This window comes from Accipiter gentilis, chromosome Z (assembly GCF_929443795.1).
Source record: "Accipiter gentilis chromosome Z, bAccGen1.1, whole genome shotgun sequence".
Lineage (NCBI taxonomy): Eukaryota > Metazoa > Chordata > Aves > Accipitriformes > Accipitridae > Astur > Astur gentilis.
In genome coordinates, this window is record NC_064919.1 from 35357149 (window position 1) to 35372093 (window position 14945).

The 14945-nt window shown below is 45.0% G+C and overlaps 1 protein-coding gene across 3 annotated transcripts in view; it reads right to left on the minus strand.

Moving 5' to 3' along the window:
* Positions 1–14945, minus strand: part of ABCA1 (ATP binding cassette subfamily A member 1) — a 96446-nt gene that overhangs the window by 69702 nt on the left and 11799 nt on the right. For all 3 annotated transcript variants that reach the window (XM_049795260.1, XM_049795261.1, XM_049795259.1), the window contains 4 exons: positions 11099–11245; positions 5331–5424; positions 1320–1461; positions 281–402 (listed from right to left, as the gene is read on the minus strand). In XM_049795260.1, coding sequence (XP_049651217.1) covers positions 281–402; positions 1320–1461; positions 5331–5424; positions 11099–11164 — 424 coding nt within the window. In that variant the 5' untranslated portion in view covers positions 11165–11245. The remainder of the gene's footprint in view (positions 1–280; positions 403–1319; positions 1462–5330; positions 5425–11098; positions 11246–14945) is intronic.

The following is a 14945-nucleotide window of genomic DNA, read 5'->3' on the forward strand; positions in this document are numbered from 1 at the left end:
CTTCAGTGGGCTGAGGATTGTAATTTCACATCCAAAACAGCTGCTATTCTTGGCAGTACAGACCATCCCTTTTCTCATCTGCCGAAGAAGCTAAAGAGCGTACAAAGCTCTGACACAGGAGAGGCTTAAGGTACTTCTGCAGCATTGGAAAGCTTTTGATGAGCTGTAAATTATAACCACGCACTTTCCCATTACGGCACATTTCAGAAATTTATACACATGAGGAATTAACCAGGCCAGAAATGCCAGATGTAGGTGGCTCTTTCTACCATGCCGTTACCTGAGCCAGAGGAGTTTCCCAGCTTGCGCAGTTTTCCCAGGACATTCTGGACATCCTTTATGCTTGTGTCCTGTTGGCTGTACAAGAGTAACCTCTTGGCATCTGAGAACAGGCGGGAAACACTGGTGACAGGAAAACACAGAAACAAACAGCAGTCATCAGCTCTGTGAGCCAGCATCCACAGATACAGTTTTACATCCCAATTCCAAAGTTCAGTCCCTTTCAGTTATGCCACTGCCTTCTCCAGTAAAATAAGCCCTTTCTTCAGTGACCACCCTGGGACAATCCAAAGAGCCTAATAAAAGACGGCTGCTAATGCAAGGTCAAACAAAGTTACATTGGGAACCTCCATGCATTTGGAAGTGTTTATTTAAGACCGGGATGGAGAGGGCCTCCTGCTGCCTATAAACTGCTTCCTCTTAGAAGCACAATAATTTAAGTACGCTCTTGCTCCTTTCAAATGCTTCTCCAGGTTGCAGATGCATTTTACTCTGCATTAAGCCTAACTGCCCTGACAATATGAATGCAGCAAGCACGGCATGGTGTGAGGAAGCTGGCCGTAAATTGAGGTTTCTGCAACACATTAGGCAGTACTAAATGACAAATGTCAGGGGGTATCCCCCAGACCTGCTCTTCAACTGCTTCTCACTCTACACTGCCCGTCTCAGAAGTTTGTTACCCAAGGAAAGACGGTCTCTGAAAAAAGAGCTTAGGCCTTGCCTTTTTATGGGCAAAATTCTGAGCAACCAATAAGATAAGGGACACAAGTGCTCACCCAGGCAGAGCTTTTCATTCACCAAGAGCTTCAACTGCTTGGACTCAGGGATACTGCACACATACCAGCTCTCTGCTAGCCCCTCTGAACTTGGCAGCTGGAGAGCTTGGTACTTCAGTGGTGGCAGGAACAGCAAAACCCTCAATACTGTAGGGTTACACAACTAGCTGATTACTGTAGGGTTACTAGCTTGATGACTCCCAAATATCCCTTTTCCACATATTCCCCCAAGAACAGACATGAGAAAAAAGCAGGCAGACTCACATGGAGGCATTGAAGTTACCAACAATGCCAGGGGCTTCCCCAGGAGTTGGGTAGCGGAAACAAGGATTGTTGGCATTACAGATGATCCCCTGTATCCATGGCAAGGTTCCTGCTGAAGGCATAGCTTTGTTTGGGAAGTGACCTAGAACAGAAACACAGGATACAAGCCACTACCACACAGCACTGCATTTGAAAGGCAGTGCTAATCCTGTGCTGGTTACTGCCCCAAATTGCTTATGAGAGTGCAAAATTGCCAACACTAAGAAGGGCTGAGCTCATATTAAGTTCCCCACATAGCTCTAGCCTCCTCCACTGAAAAACTACACCTTGTTAAGCCTGTAGGAGAAGCTCTTCGCTACTTTCATCATTGCAGCATTGGTTTTGGCCATGCTGACAGGGATATGGTACTTCTTGCTGAGGAGTCCCCAACAGCAGGCAACTCCAAAGCCTGGCAGTAGTGAGCACATGCACATAGATGCTTTTAAGCAGCCGCGCTTCTCTGGATTTGCATGCTTAACTAAATAAGGATTCAGCTTGAGGCCACACGGACAGCCCCAGTCAGGGTCTTTGTTCTGAAGACCCATAATGTTTCTATTCAGTTCTTTTGGTTTTCAAAATCCACTCAACTCAATTACACACACTGTAACCACCAAGCAAAGGGTCAGCAGTTGTGGGGTGGGTGCCTACATTGGTTTCTCTGAGATAAGTATGTCATTGCTGTCCCATATTAAGTGTGATTTCCAGGCAGTCTTAAAACTTCAGAGTTCCTAGAACATTTAGGCACCTGCCTGCCATATTTCAAATCTTTTTTGCTGAAGTCTAACTCTTGTTACTAAAGATCTACTTAAGCATAGCTCAGACTTTGTGTCCTGCTTACATTCTGCATTCTGGTCAAGAGTTAAAGCAGTAACAAAACTAGTCATGGCCAATCTCCACCCGTACACCACTCAGGCACTTGTGAATGTCCTACCCTCCAGCGACAGAGGAAGAAAGGCTTCCCTTTGTGTAATCCTGCACCTCAGACCAGCCGTGAGGCTGTTTGCTGTGAAAAAACTCACTTCCTCACCCCCACACTAGGGAGGGGAGAACAGGAGAAGGTTATGCCCCTTCCCCAGTAGCTCTCTCAGCTACTCAAAGCAGCTACTCAAGGCTTTGACCATGAGATGCACATTCTCCCCTCCGGTACCCACCTCGCCCTCGCAGCATGCCTGCGATCGCACAGGGGGCTGGCTCCCTACCTCCCCAGCCACAATGGAGGTACCAGAACCCCAGGACGAAGAGAGGTTGAAGCTGCTGAATTACAACAAGGCTAGTTAATGTAGGTGGCTGAAGGAAGACGGGGAGCTTATCAGCCCTCCCTGGAGAAAGCCAAGGACTCTGTCCAGGAGAAAGGTGAAGGAACCGAAGGTTCATTGTTTCCAGCATGCAGGGGACTGTTTGTTCCCAGTTCTCTGTTTAAAATAGAAGAGCTATTTACCTGAGCTCTCTGGCTTTTGTTTCATTCTGGTTTTTTGTTCTTCTTGGCTGAGGGGCTTGGGGAGCAGGGGGAAGAGGAAAAATGCCAAGACTTTGATTCTTTTAATAAAATTTCCCAGAGAATCACCTTCTCTCTCCTCCGTGCCTTTTATTTTACATGGATAAGAGCTCAAAAAAACTACAAAAGCAGTATGAAAAGAGGAAGGGTGCATAAGAATTCATGGTAACTTTTTATATACAGTGAGGCATGTAACAGCAGTTTCTCACAGAGTAAAGCAGATTCTGCCAGTTTTAAGTCAGGTGAGTTACACAGAAAACAGTGTAACAGCACACCATTTTCAGTGACATTGTTGCATACATCTAGCTTCTCAGTAGATATTAAAGTCACTTTTTGTCAGATTTTGTTTTTCAAATGAAGTGCATTTTGAATACCTTAAAGGGTCACAGGAACAGAAAAGCCAAACTCTACAAGACACAATTCAGCAATCTTGCTCAAATGCAATCCAAGATGCCTTTTCTGGCTGGTCTGGTGAAAGCCATTAACTATCACTTAAGAGCTAGCAAAATTTTCCCCTGTGTTTTCAGAATAAGGATCCTCACAATAGGCCAGGCTTCTAGAAATAAAAAATCCTGACTGGAAAGTCTGACCACAGAAACAGCCCAGTCCTTGGTTCTTCTCCTCAAACAGGAAAAGAGAACTGAAAATCACATCTGTTGAAAAAGACTATTAACATTAAAATACCGAGGCTATCTGGAGGCTACAAAGCACTTGCATGCAGCTCTGTTACTGCTATCATCAGGCATTACCTGCAAGTGATTTCTTAACAGCATACAGCACTGCCACTACAGATAACAATCCTGTTTCCCTTAAGGCATCCACAGGGTTGCCACAGAGTTCACCGTGAACTCAAGGTTTCTTTCTTTCTATCTCTGCTCACAGTTCAGCAAAAAAATGTTCTACTATACAACACATCAGCATCCATCAGCATATGAGTGAACATTCAATGAAATCAGTCCACACTTAAATGAAATTATTTAGTTATCTGTTCTCAGAAGCTTTTCAAAAAATGGAGAGAAGTTAACCATAAGAAGTGAATTAAAAAATTACCACATGCCCTACACTCTACAATTCCTTACGACAACACAGGGAGAAGGCAGACAAAACAACATCAGTCAACACAAATGGGAAGGAAAAAGGGCTGCAGGTGAAAGCCTCAAAACTCTGCTTGTGACACCAGGTTGCCAGAGCAAAGGATTTACAAGGAGGCTAGTGACTAACAAGCCCAATCTAAACAGCATTATGAAAAGGCAATTCTTGCTAGGTTTGAATTTATATACAGCACTGCCACAGCTGAGAAATTACCACTGATGCTGCTATTTACACCAGCTGAGTAGACTGCTGATTGCTTCTCTTCAGCTTTATGACCTTATTACAGGCACCTCCTAATGCCACTGTACATCCAGTCAGAACAGCCAATTCAAATGCCATGCAGCTAAGTATGAGATTTAATTTAGGGAAGCTTCAGTTACCCTTCCAAGCACTGTAGCAAGTGAGTTAGGCAGTACATGGGACCAGCAGTGTCCAAAGTGTAATGGGAAACTGCAAACATTAACGCTTTAGCTTTGAAAGGATCCTTGCTAGCTTGAAAGCCTACCAAGCAGCACAAAATGCCCCAGCCACTGCAAAGAACCACAGGGTAAGTGCTGTAAGAACTAGTTCTCTATCCATTTTAAGAATGAAGCACTTCAGAACGCGCTCTGGAATCACGTTGTGCTGACCCTTAAACCTTAACCTGCAGTAATCAGGCAAAGGAAAGATAAACAAAGAGCTCTTCCACAGTCAGCTAATTGCAGCATGAGATTGTCACCAATCACAGTAAGACAAAGCATGTTGCTAATAAAGGAGTCATGCTTCCTATATCAAATGGCAACCAACAAAGGCCTAAAGATTGTCATTTGCAGAGCAAGGATAAAGCTTCCTTTGAAAAAGCAGAAATGTGCCCGTTAAAGAGAAAAGCAGAATAGTTTTTCCCCACAAATGTATGACTGCTGAATCTACTGAATACAGAGCTGACAGTCTAATGGTTAGAAGGAATGGAAGTGCTCTTGTGCTCTTCGTATGTGATACATTAACCCACATTACTGCCTGAAAACAAGATTGCTTTCTTACAGATCTGAACACTGCTTTCTTTTTATAATAAAGTCACGTACAGATCAACAATGAGAAGTAAGACTTGGGTTCTGTAGACTTGTCACAGTTTTACAGCAAATACTCAGCTAATACATTATAAATGCAAAAAATGAGAAACAGCAAGAAAAACAGCAGCAATGTACAGTCCTGGAGCAGTATTAACATGTCGGAACACACTGCAGTCCCCAAGGTGGAAGGAAAGGTGCCATTAAAACTTCCCTGAAGATTTCTGACTGAAGTATGCAACCACTGCCCCTGCTCTCTGCATCTTGCCAGCTACATTATTCTGTTCTAACCATGAAACAACAACCATTCTAGGTGCAGCTGCTGTGTTTGGTACTTACATTCATGCTGCTCATAGGGCGGATATGAAAGTCTTACAGAGATCAGAATGAAGAAGATAAACAGAGGCCAGGCAACTTCGATCAGCAGCTGGAACTGGAAACAATAAAAGACAAAATATTAAGACATCATATTCAAATTACAGGACAGAACAGAGGTTCCAGGACAATCCACTTTTAAGCCAGGACAGTTTTGCAAGCACTGCCTGACTTTGCTTTGCCTATGCATTCCAGGACCAGAAGTTTGCTCCTCCAGCTTCAGAGGATAATCTGCAAAGAATTACAGGGTTTTCTCATTGATATATGCCAGTTATGGGACTAAACTAGATGTGCTTAAGGGCTATTTTTGGCTTCCTTTTAGAGTTCCTTTTGTCCCCTGACTGAAAGAAACCTTCCAATGAATCTTCCCAGCAACGCGCTGAATTTTTGGCCTCATATTTTAGAAGTAGTGGGAAGTACTTCCATCCCGTTCTCACAGTGCACCATTAAGCTTCTACCCCAACACATCAGGCATGGAAATTGTGCTTGTGCATAGCTATGCCAAATCTTTCAGTTTCAGTGCTGCAGAAGTCTATTGGTATCAGGAAAGCAGAGCTACTAAGATTAATCTCACACCTAGTTATTGTTTTGTTCTAATGTATGTTTGTTCCCAAAGGTAGGCACATACTGGCCCAGGGTACCTACAGACAGGCAGTGAGTGTCAGGCAATGACATAAAACTTAAGACAAGAATATAAGAAAGGTCTGCTATTAAACGCAGAGCGTTTTTTAGACAAAGAATTGAAGCACAGAAAAATTCACTGAGATCAGCCACATCCCACAGAAGCTTCTGAGACACAAGCTGATGTTTCCAAGGCTTGAGCTTCACCAGCCACACTCCTCCTTTCCCACTCCAGAAATGCTGCCTAAACATGCATTTTAGGTAAGCCATGAGACAAGGAAAAACTGAAAGCTTTTGTTGCTGATTCTTATATTTGTCCTCCTTTGGGAGAGGGAAACCAGAGTGTTTTCTCAGTCAAGTAAAGAGAAATTTTTTCCCCTTCTTTCCTGGAAAACCCTGTCTTTTCTAACAAAATGTCTACATCGTGCTTACTACAAGCCAGATAGGATAAGACCTGCATCCCAGTGGGAGAGAGAATCCACACACACAAATGTGTTTTCGCATGTTACAACATTAACAGCTAAAATAAGGCTCTGGACACTCAGCACAAGGCACTCCATGCAAACTTTGAGCTGAGACTTCTAGGTGATTACTGTACCTCCAAATAATCTCACACCGTAAAAACGGTGCATTAAAACAAATGCCACTTCATCCACCAGAGGAAACCACCTAGGATGGCTCTTCACAGATACCCTTAATTGCTGACATCCAACCAAACAGCAACCCTATCTAAAAGGCATAACAATTGAGCATCAGAGGCTCCCAGGCACTCCTGGTAAGTGCCAGCCTCTGCAGGATGAGTTTGGGATACTGTTTCCACCCGTTATTTTTCACGCACCTACTGTAGGACTACTGGATGAGAAACTCCACTGACACCATGCCAACAAAGATGCCAGGAAGATATCTCACTATCTTTGGTTTCTGTTTTCACAATAAGCAGTGTAGCAGCAGCACACACACAAGCCCCTAACAGTGACAGCCTGCTTCATTCTGCATTAAACAGTGATCTGGCTCCCAGAGGTCAGAGATGCCCAGAGCTAGGACACTAACAACTTGTATACTCCTTCCCTTTTCAGGATCCCCTCACAGCTGCTGCCAGGATGATGTAGCAGGACTTTTCCTCCTGTTGACAGAAAGGTGGCTGTGAGACCAGGACAAGACATTCCCTCTGCCAGCATCGATGGCCATGCTCTGGCATGCATCACAGCCCTCTGCCACCCTGGCTGTAGGCAAGGAGCATGCATCCCAAGTGACTGCTACTACACTGTCTGGGGCAGAGTGGTGTCAGCTGGGCTTGTGGAGGCTTCTCAGGGCAACCAAGGAGGCCAGAAAGCGTCTTGCACCCCTGCGACTGCTACAGAACCAGCAACAAAATGCTGCCCTTAAGATCAAGCCCTGGCTTGCTTGGAGAAATATCAGCCCCAGCCACACCACACTGGGGGAGGGGGACGGTGGGGGGGACGGACGGACACAATAGTGCCCAAATGGCCCTGTTGCTGAACGGGGAGCCTGGCTTCCTGCATACATAGCTCCTCTTTTGCATGCCTGGTGATGGTTAATCACAGATTACACAATCATGAAGGTAACCACATGTGGGCTGTATGCTTCTGCACAGGCAACATGTCTAACTTTGCAGATTGACAGGCTTGGGGAGGACCGAGAAAGGCAGGATGCAGCTTGGACTGACCAAGTTGCACCTTTACAGCTGAAGACTGCTGCATCATGGCAGCCAGTGAAATGCTACTTAGTGAAAGACAGCTGGCAACTGCTGCACCAGAGGCTTGCACAGGGTCAAGCTCAATGTGTCAGCAGCATTTCAGCAGAGAGTTTGGACTCCCTGGCCAGCCTCTTCTGCTGTTCAACAAAAACTGAATTATCTTCCTTTTGCTCCTAGAGGTCAGTAGGTTCCTTCCTCTACTGCTTCCTGACCTTCTCGTGGCAGCACTTCTCATCCACTTTGGCCTCTGCAGAGGAAGACACATGGATACTAAAGGAGACATGTCCCACTCGTATTTATACTAAATAGATACTGAAAAAAATCAAGTCCCCTCACCCACTTTTGTCCTGCAACTACTAGACCAGCCTGGTAAACAGTGAAATGAATCTTCAAACCTCCAGCTCCTCTGCTACCCCTGCTCCATCTGGAGTTGAAGGAGGAACATCCCATTTGCACACGGCAGGTGAATTCAGAGGCAGCAATTGGCCAAGAACAAACTGCTCCTAATTTTACTGAAGCTAGTCCCCAAAGCAAGCCCAGTTTACACCAGTTGGCTGGTGATGCAGGGTACGATTAAATATTGAGATCTACACTGTGTCAACAGGAAATCTGTTGAGCAAGAGCTAACCAACTATCACCCCATCTCACTGCCAACCACACTCCCCACTTTTATGGTCCAGTTTCAATGCAGGGAGCTACAAGCAGCTGACCAGTCTCTCCATGCAAGTTTGAGGTGTCCTATTCGCAAGACAGCAGGGAGAAAGAAATGTTTTTGCACAGTGACCCCTGAACACGATTTTTCTTTCCCCCTCTCCCCCTGTAGACTCCTTCCCCCCACTCCAGTGCAGTTGGAGGTTATCCAGTACAAAGTAACACTTGAATTGCACACGTCAGGCTGAGCTTTGAACCCAGCTTTCGCAATGCAGCCTGAACTCACAGCAGCCAAGGAGAGGGTTTGGTGGGAAGCAAAGGCTAGCCCACACTTCTTGTGGGAAGAAGGGTAAGGATCAAACTATTTCTGGGCTACAGCTTCAGTTAAGTACAAATGGAAGAGAGCCATCACCAATATACCCAGCTCAAGGGCCCTGGTCTCCTAACAATAAAGCAAATAGATGAATGAATGTGCAGCCATGGTCACAGCATGGCAAGAAGAGATATTCTGCTACCTCTCTGCCATTTTCTGTTAAGTGGCCTTTCCTTCTTGACATCTTCAGGTAAAGCCCAAATGGGAACCATAATGAGAAAAATCCCACAGATAGAGGACCCCCACAAAAACAAACGATGCCTCAGGCCTTCATTGTGAATTGACCAATAGTATCAGTGTGGAATAGAGACTATGAGCAGTTTCATGCCCTTTGGGCTACCTCACGGGAAACTGATACAAAAGGTGCCAGAAGGGACCCAGAAATAGCTAAGCAGATCCAAGATCATGACAAAACTACAAGCAGGAAGCTCTTTTTCACTGACACACACTTAGCCTACTGAGTTTTTGTGGCATCACCAAAGGATCCAAATGCACCTCTGCTGCCCAGTAAGCTAGCCTACAGATACCTTGACAGGACATACATGCTAGACTCAACTTCAAGTAACCTTCAAACCTGATGCATTATTTTCAGAAGACCCTGACAAAAAAGCCATCATTCTCAGTGTAAAACTTAACTCCTCTGAAATCTCCTCCTGGCTTAACCAGTTTAAGCATTGCTTCAGAGGATGCATCAATGTCCTAGAGGTCCCCTAGTTGCTAAAGGCAGTTTGGGATTAGGTCAAGATTAAGATCTCTTAGTGGCAAGGGAGGAAGAAACTGTTTCCAGCTCTAAGAGCCTAGGTTACATGGGCAATGGCTAAGAACAGCCTATCTTTTTAGGAGCTGTAGTCAGTTTTGAGACTACCTTCCCCAGCTCCGTTGCAACATTCTTCTAAACTATGAGGCTGTTCACAAGGTCAGGATGCTGGCCCATACATCCAGAGAGCAGAGAGCCTCACTCCTTGCAGCTGATATAGCCCACAGTCTCTCAGCTGGGCAATCCTGCCCTGGGAGATCAAGGCTCCTGGAGTAAGGCCAAAAACATGCAAATCGCATAGAAACTCCTGCCATCACTGGCAGCTCTGTAACCACAGAGGTATACAGGAAAAGTCAAATATGCCATGAGCCCCCTTTGCCTGGTTTTATTTAAGAATGGACTAATTCCAGCTATGAATTCACTGGACACAACTCCTATGAAAACAAGCCTCAGACACCTGAGCAAAGACTTCAGAGACTGCCTCCATCTACAGTGGTGAATATGATAGCCTCACCCCACCTCCCCTCCCTTGTGACTCTGAGTTTCTAAAACAACTCAGCCACAACCAGCTGGCAAGTAGCCTGACATTTGCAGGGTTCAGAAAGCTTATCAGAGACCACTTTCCACTCACCACCTCAGTAACTCATGTTCCCTTCGCATTCCCTACTCATACCTCCTCAAGGTCAGATCTAACAGGACAGATCCTCTGCACAGGCCTGTTATACAGGACATGCCCTTGTGCAACACAGTTATCCCCTAAATCCCTGGAGAGGAAATAACATGTTTTCTATGGCTTTTTGCTGTCTGCAGGAGTTGCAGCATCCTGTGAGGTCTCATTAATGTAAAGGCAGAATAATTTTAAGAACACCATACTGGATTCATGCTCCTGTCACCACAAGAAGAAACTCTTGTTGCATATTTTCTATCTGAAGAGGTGTATTCCCACACGGCTAACAGATGGTGAGGCTAGCACTTAAACTAATCAGAACACACCTTGGCAGAAAAACATCAGTTGCCTGGATTTGTCTCCATGCCAGCGTAAGAACATCTCTCATGCCAGTCACTTAAACTATACCTCCTGTTGTAAAGTTACAAAATAGGCTTGGGTTTCTCTCCCTGATTAAAGAGATTGCAGATGCCTGCTACTGCCTCCACCACTGCTGCCATTACAAAGTGGCACAATTTTGTTGCTGTTGTTGCAGCCTGCCAGCATTCAGAAGCTTTTGGACTCAAGCACACATCCCTGCAGTCTGGCAATGCCCTACCTGCAGAGCTGAGCAAGTCATGGCACAGGTTTTCATTTCATATCTTCCTTGCTGCACATGGCAGTCATACACCCTCTCTGCCTGGTCTGACATGAGCGTTTCAGTACTCTGACTCTCTCTCATGTTGGGATTCAGGACAGAAGTCTTGATCACCTTCGAGCCCTCTGGTTTCTGTCCACCCACCACTCTCTTCAATTTGAATCCGGTCTTTCCAAAGGCAGACCCAGTTGCTCTGCCAGGGACCACTAGAGGTAAAACATTAAGATACATGACGTTTCCCCATTCTGCTGAAGATCAACCCACAGGGCTACAACTTAGACCTCAGAAACCCCTTTGGCTAATACTTACAGTCTGTCGTCTTCTGTAGGTGAAATTCTTCCATAGCAGCAATCCCAGCTGTGTCCAGAAAGCCATCTTCCTTCAGCAAAGCCTAGGAGCTCCGTTTGTGCAGCAGCAGTAGCAGTACAGAGCAGAGGTGATGTGGCTGGGCATTAACTAGAGGGAGGGTGAGGGGAAAGGTTGGAAAGGAAAAGCTGTGTCAGTCATAACAGAAAAGGCAACAAGAAAGGGAAAGGTGGAGGCTACACTCTGTGACCCTATGTAACACTGCAGCCCACCATGGCACTCCCCACTGCTGCCTTCTTACCCCATGCACTCCAGCCAAGTCTCACAGGTCTCAGTAAGCTCAGATTTAGACTGTCTCTTACCTCAGAGCTCCGAGGCACAAAAGAATGCAAGACCTGCAGGACAACAGTTTTCTTCCTTCCTGCCCAAGAATTCCAAGAGCAGGAACACCCCAGAAGGAGGAAAAAAAAATCATAGGCTTTGAAAGCCAATTTAGAGACCCCTCTGAATGAGACTGAGCCATACAATTCAACCCCCCCCCCCTTTTTTTTTAAGCTTCCTTCCATATTTACTTTTATCATGGTGAAAAGCCTGCTGCCAAATTAGGAAAGCCTTTGTTTTGAAGTCCAGTCAACACCACCATTTGTAGGAGAAAATGCTATGCTCTAAACAGGCAAGTGAGAAACATCCATTTCCTTGAAGGTCAGTGACTAAGAATGACCCTGCAGCCATTCATATTTGGATAAAGTGAATGGAAAATTGCTGTTGAGTCAGTGTTCAGGTCTTGCAGCTACCTGGCATCCACTACTGTTGTGAACTAGGTGCATTCAGTATGCACCTTGCAAGAGTATGAGAAAGCATAAAGGGTTAAAAAACATATTCATCTCTTTGGTGGCTATTAATAATAGGATGGTATAGGCTTGTGTACACACAGACTTTCAGCAAGACTCAATAAAATGGAAAGGTGAGCTTATAGCACATTAGTTAAACTTCATTAAAACTTTCTTCCAGAATTAATTTGGCATAGCTTAATTTACTTTTGAGTTTGAGGCCACTTCAGATTAAGAGTAGTTTCATTCTGAGTAAGCGTCCACACAGGAATTTAGTTAATCCACATCAAATTAATTCTGATTTATGTAATACACTCTGTTGACAGGCTCAGTGTTAACAGGACAGCTAGCAGCCGATCCAACACACAGTGAGTGACCATTCCCTCCAACATCTGTTAAACTGGGAACACACATGCTTTTGATTCTAGTGTCCCACATACCAGTACCCTAGCCCTGTGATTCAGAGTTGCATGCCTGATTGCAAACTGCATTGAAAAGGTTCCCAAAAATCCACAAGTGTGCTAGGAACATAAGACTTCCTCAGGAAATGCTCTGACCAGTCCTATACCAGAGTAAGACGAGATGATAAATGGCCATTCTGGGTGTGAGCTTTGTGTTAATGAACACTTGTGGCCTTTAAGTCTCATCCAAAAGTAAATTCCATTATTACAACGACTTGCAGATTAAAAACTTGTCTCTAATAATATAGATCTGTGTTACCAAAAAGTTTCCCTAACATGACTAAGAAAAAACAATTAAACCCATTACACTGAGTTCTACAGATAACTACACTGTAGTATCACAACAAGACAACAGTGTTTCTTAATGCTAGTATGGGGGGGGGGGGGGGGGAATAATAACAGACGCCTACAAAACCCTACAAATTGTACCTCCTGTCAGCACACAGGCAGCTGAGAGTACAGTCAGCATGGACTCATTAACTTCTGTTGGGTACCGCTGTAATTCACTGACATGACCTCTACAGATGTTCCTTCACAAAGGGATGCCCAACTGACCTGGCAGGATTGCTTTCCTCCCCTGCCCACTGCTTCCTGCTGGTTGGAGCACCCTGACACTAACACCTTTCAGCTGCATGCACATCTGTCTGGTAGATAGTGAATTCCCAAAGCGAGGTACTTGACAGGCTAATAGCAAATCCACAGCAGGGAAAAAAACTGCCCTTCGTAGACAGTCTCAGAGGTCAAACCCTAGCTGCTGAGGACTGTGCAGACATGCTTATGGACCCACAGCACACCTTTGCTTACAGGCTTGGATACAGGGGGGCTTTGCAGTACCTCCTCTGCATGTCAGTATTGCAGATTTAAAGCTGCAATTAATATGTAACCCAGAGACAAAACTAATAGGGAATATTATGACCCGTCCTCTGTACCCCCACCACTGACCCATTTCTGCTCTGTATTCAGGGAACTTAGCAACAACGCTTTTACTCACCCTGCTGAGCAACCTGGACTGCTACTCCCATAGTGCACAGGCACTCCATGACCACTAACTTGGTACAAAAATCTTTCATAGAACACCAGGAGAAGTGCTCTTTTCAAGCATTTTTCCACAAGGACACTGCTCTGTGGGTCACAGACTTCCATTTGCTTTGCTGTGCTCTCCAGCATGCCACAAAACATAAGTCCTTCTGCCCAAGTCCAATCCTGCAGTCACTGGACAAGTTTGGCGTACAGAAGTAGAGGATAGGAAGGGACTACAAAGCCTTCTACAATCACTTCCCAGCAATTACAGCTAAATACCAATTTCCACACATACAAAGGGCCACAGGAAGAGTGCAGGAGGGATCCCAGGGAAAGCCAAAGAGACCTTTGGCATTCTCATCAATGGAAATACACCCAACTCCTATGCCTTAATACCCTGCTCAGAGGTAGAATAAAATCTGAAGCAGTCTGTGGGGTGTTTGAGTTAATCACAGGGTAGCTGGTTTAATCCATGCCAGTGAAAATTCCAGACACTGGTCCCTTGCAATTACAGTCAGTCCACAGGATCCAGAACACAGAAATACTGCTTTATAAAGGCTGTAGGGTTCACATTGCACTAGCAAACTGTAGTGAGATAAGGGCACGTATTTGATCATCTAACACACCTCAGCTGATCAGCAGAAGCCTGTGCAGCCAGGAAGACTCCACTGTGGCTGTCTGCTTGGACTCCAGTTCTCTGGAGTTCAGCTAAACTTTACTGGGAACAAAGCAAACGTTCTGCCCTTCAAATAAGGCCAGTTTGCCTGGATACAAGTTTCAAATGAAGGAAAAATACTGATTTGTAAGGACTGTGCCTGAAGACTGAAAACCTGGCCCAGATACAGACACTACCAGCTAAGTCCCTACATCAAACTAGGTGGACAGGGCCTAACACTGGACTAATCACCAAGAGCACAAAACCTGAACTCAAAGCATGCCCAGTTCTTCTTCAAAGATATACTCTTCCCCAGTATGTGTTACAGACTGGGTAATACAGGTTTGTTGATGCCTAGAGCTGTCTCTGATTTTGATCCACACAGGCTGACATATTTGGTTCACTGCTGACACAAGTTAAATAGCATCAGAAAATTATCTGCAAACTAAGAATCTCAGAGGAAAAATGGGTTAGCATCCTTTCAGATGTTCTTCCAGCTGACAATAGGCAAGAATTGTAAGCCAGACATGCAGAAAACTGATAGACCCAACACTCCCACCTGAGCTGGAGCTGAAGTCCATCTGTATCTCCACTTCAGACTGGTCTGTTAAGTTCAACATAGCTGGGAAATCCAACTTTCCATTTAGCACTGCAGTGCCAAAACAGACAAATACCAGCTAGTTCCCAATGTGAGCTTTTGTGTCTCACCCAAGTAAAATTTTGAGCCAACAGTAGGTATCAGTGATCACTCCTGACACTTACCCAGAACTGCCTAAAGCAGCAATACTCTGTAAGAGTAAGAAAAGCGGCATGAATTCATCACCATAGCATAAGTTTTCTGTGATGTGAAATACCACAGCTCTGCTGAAGAGAATGGGGACTTA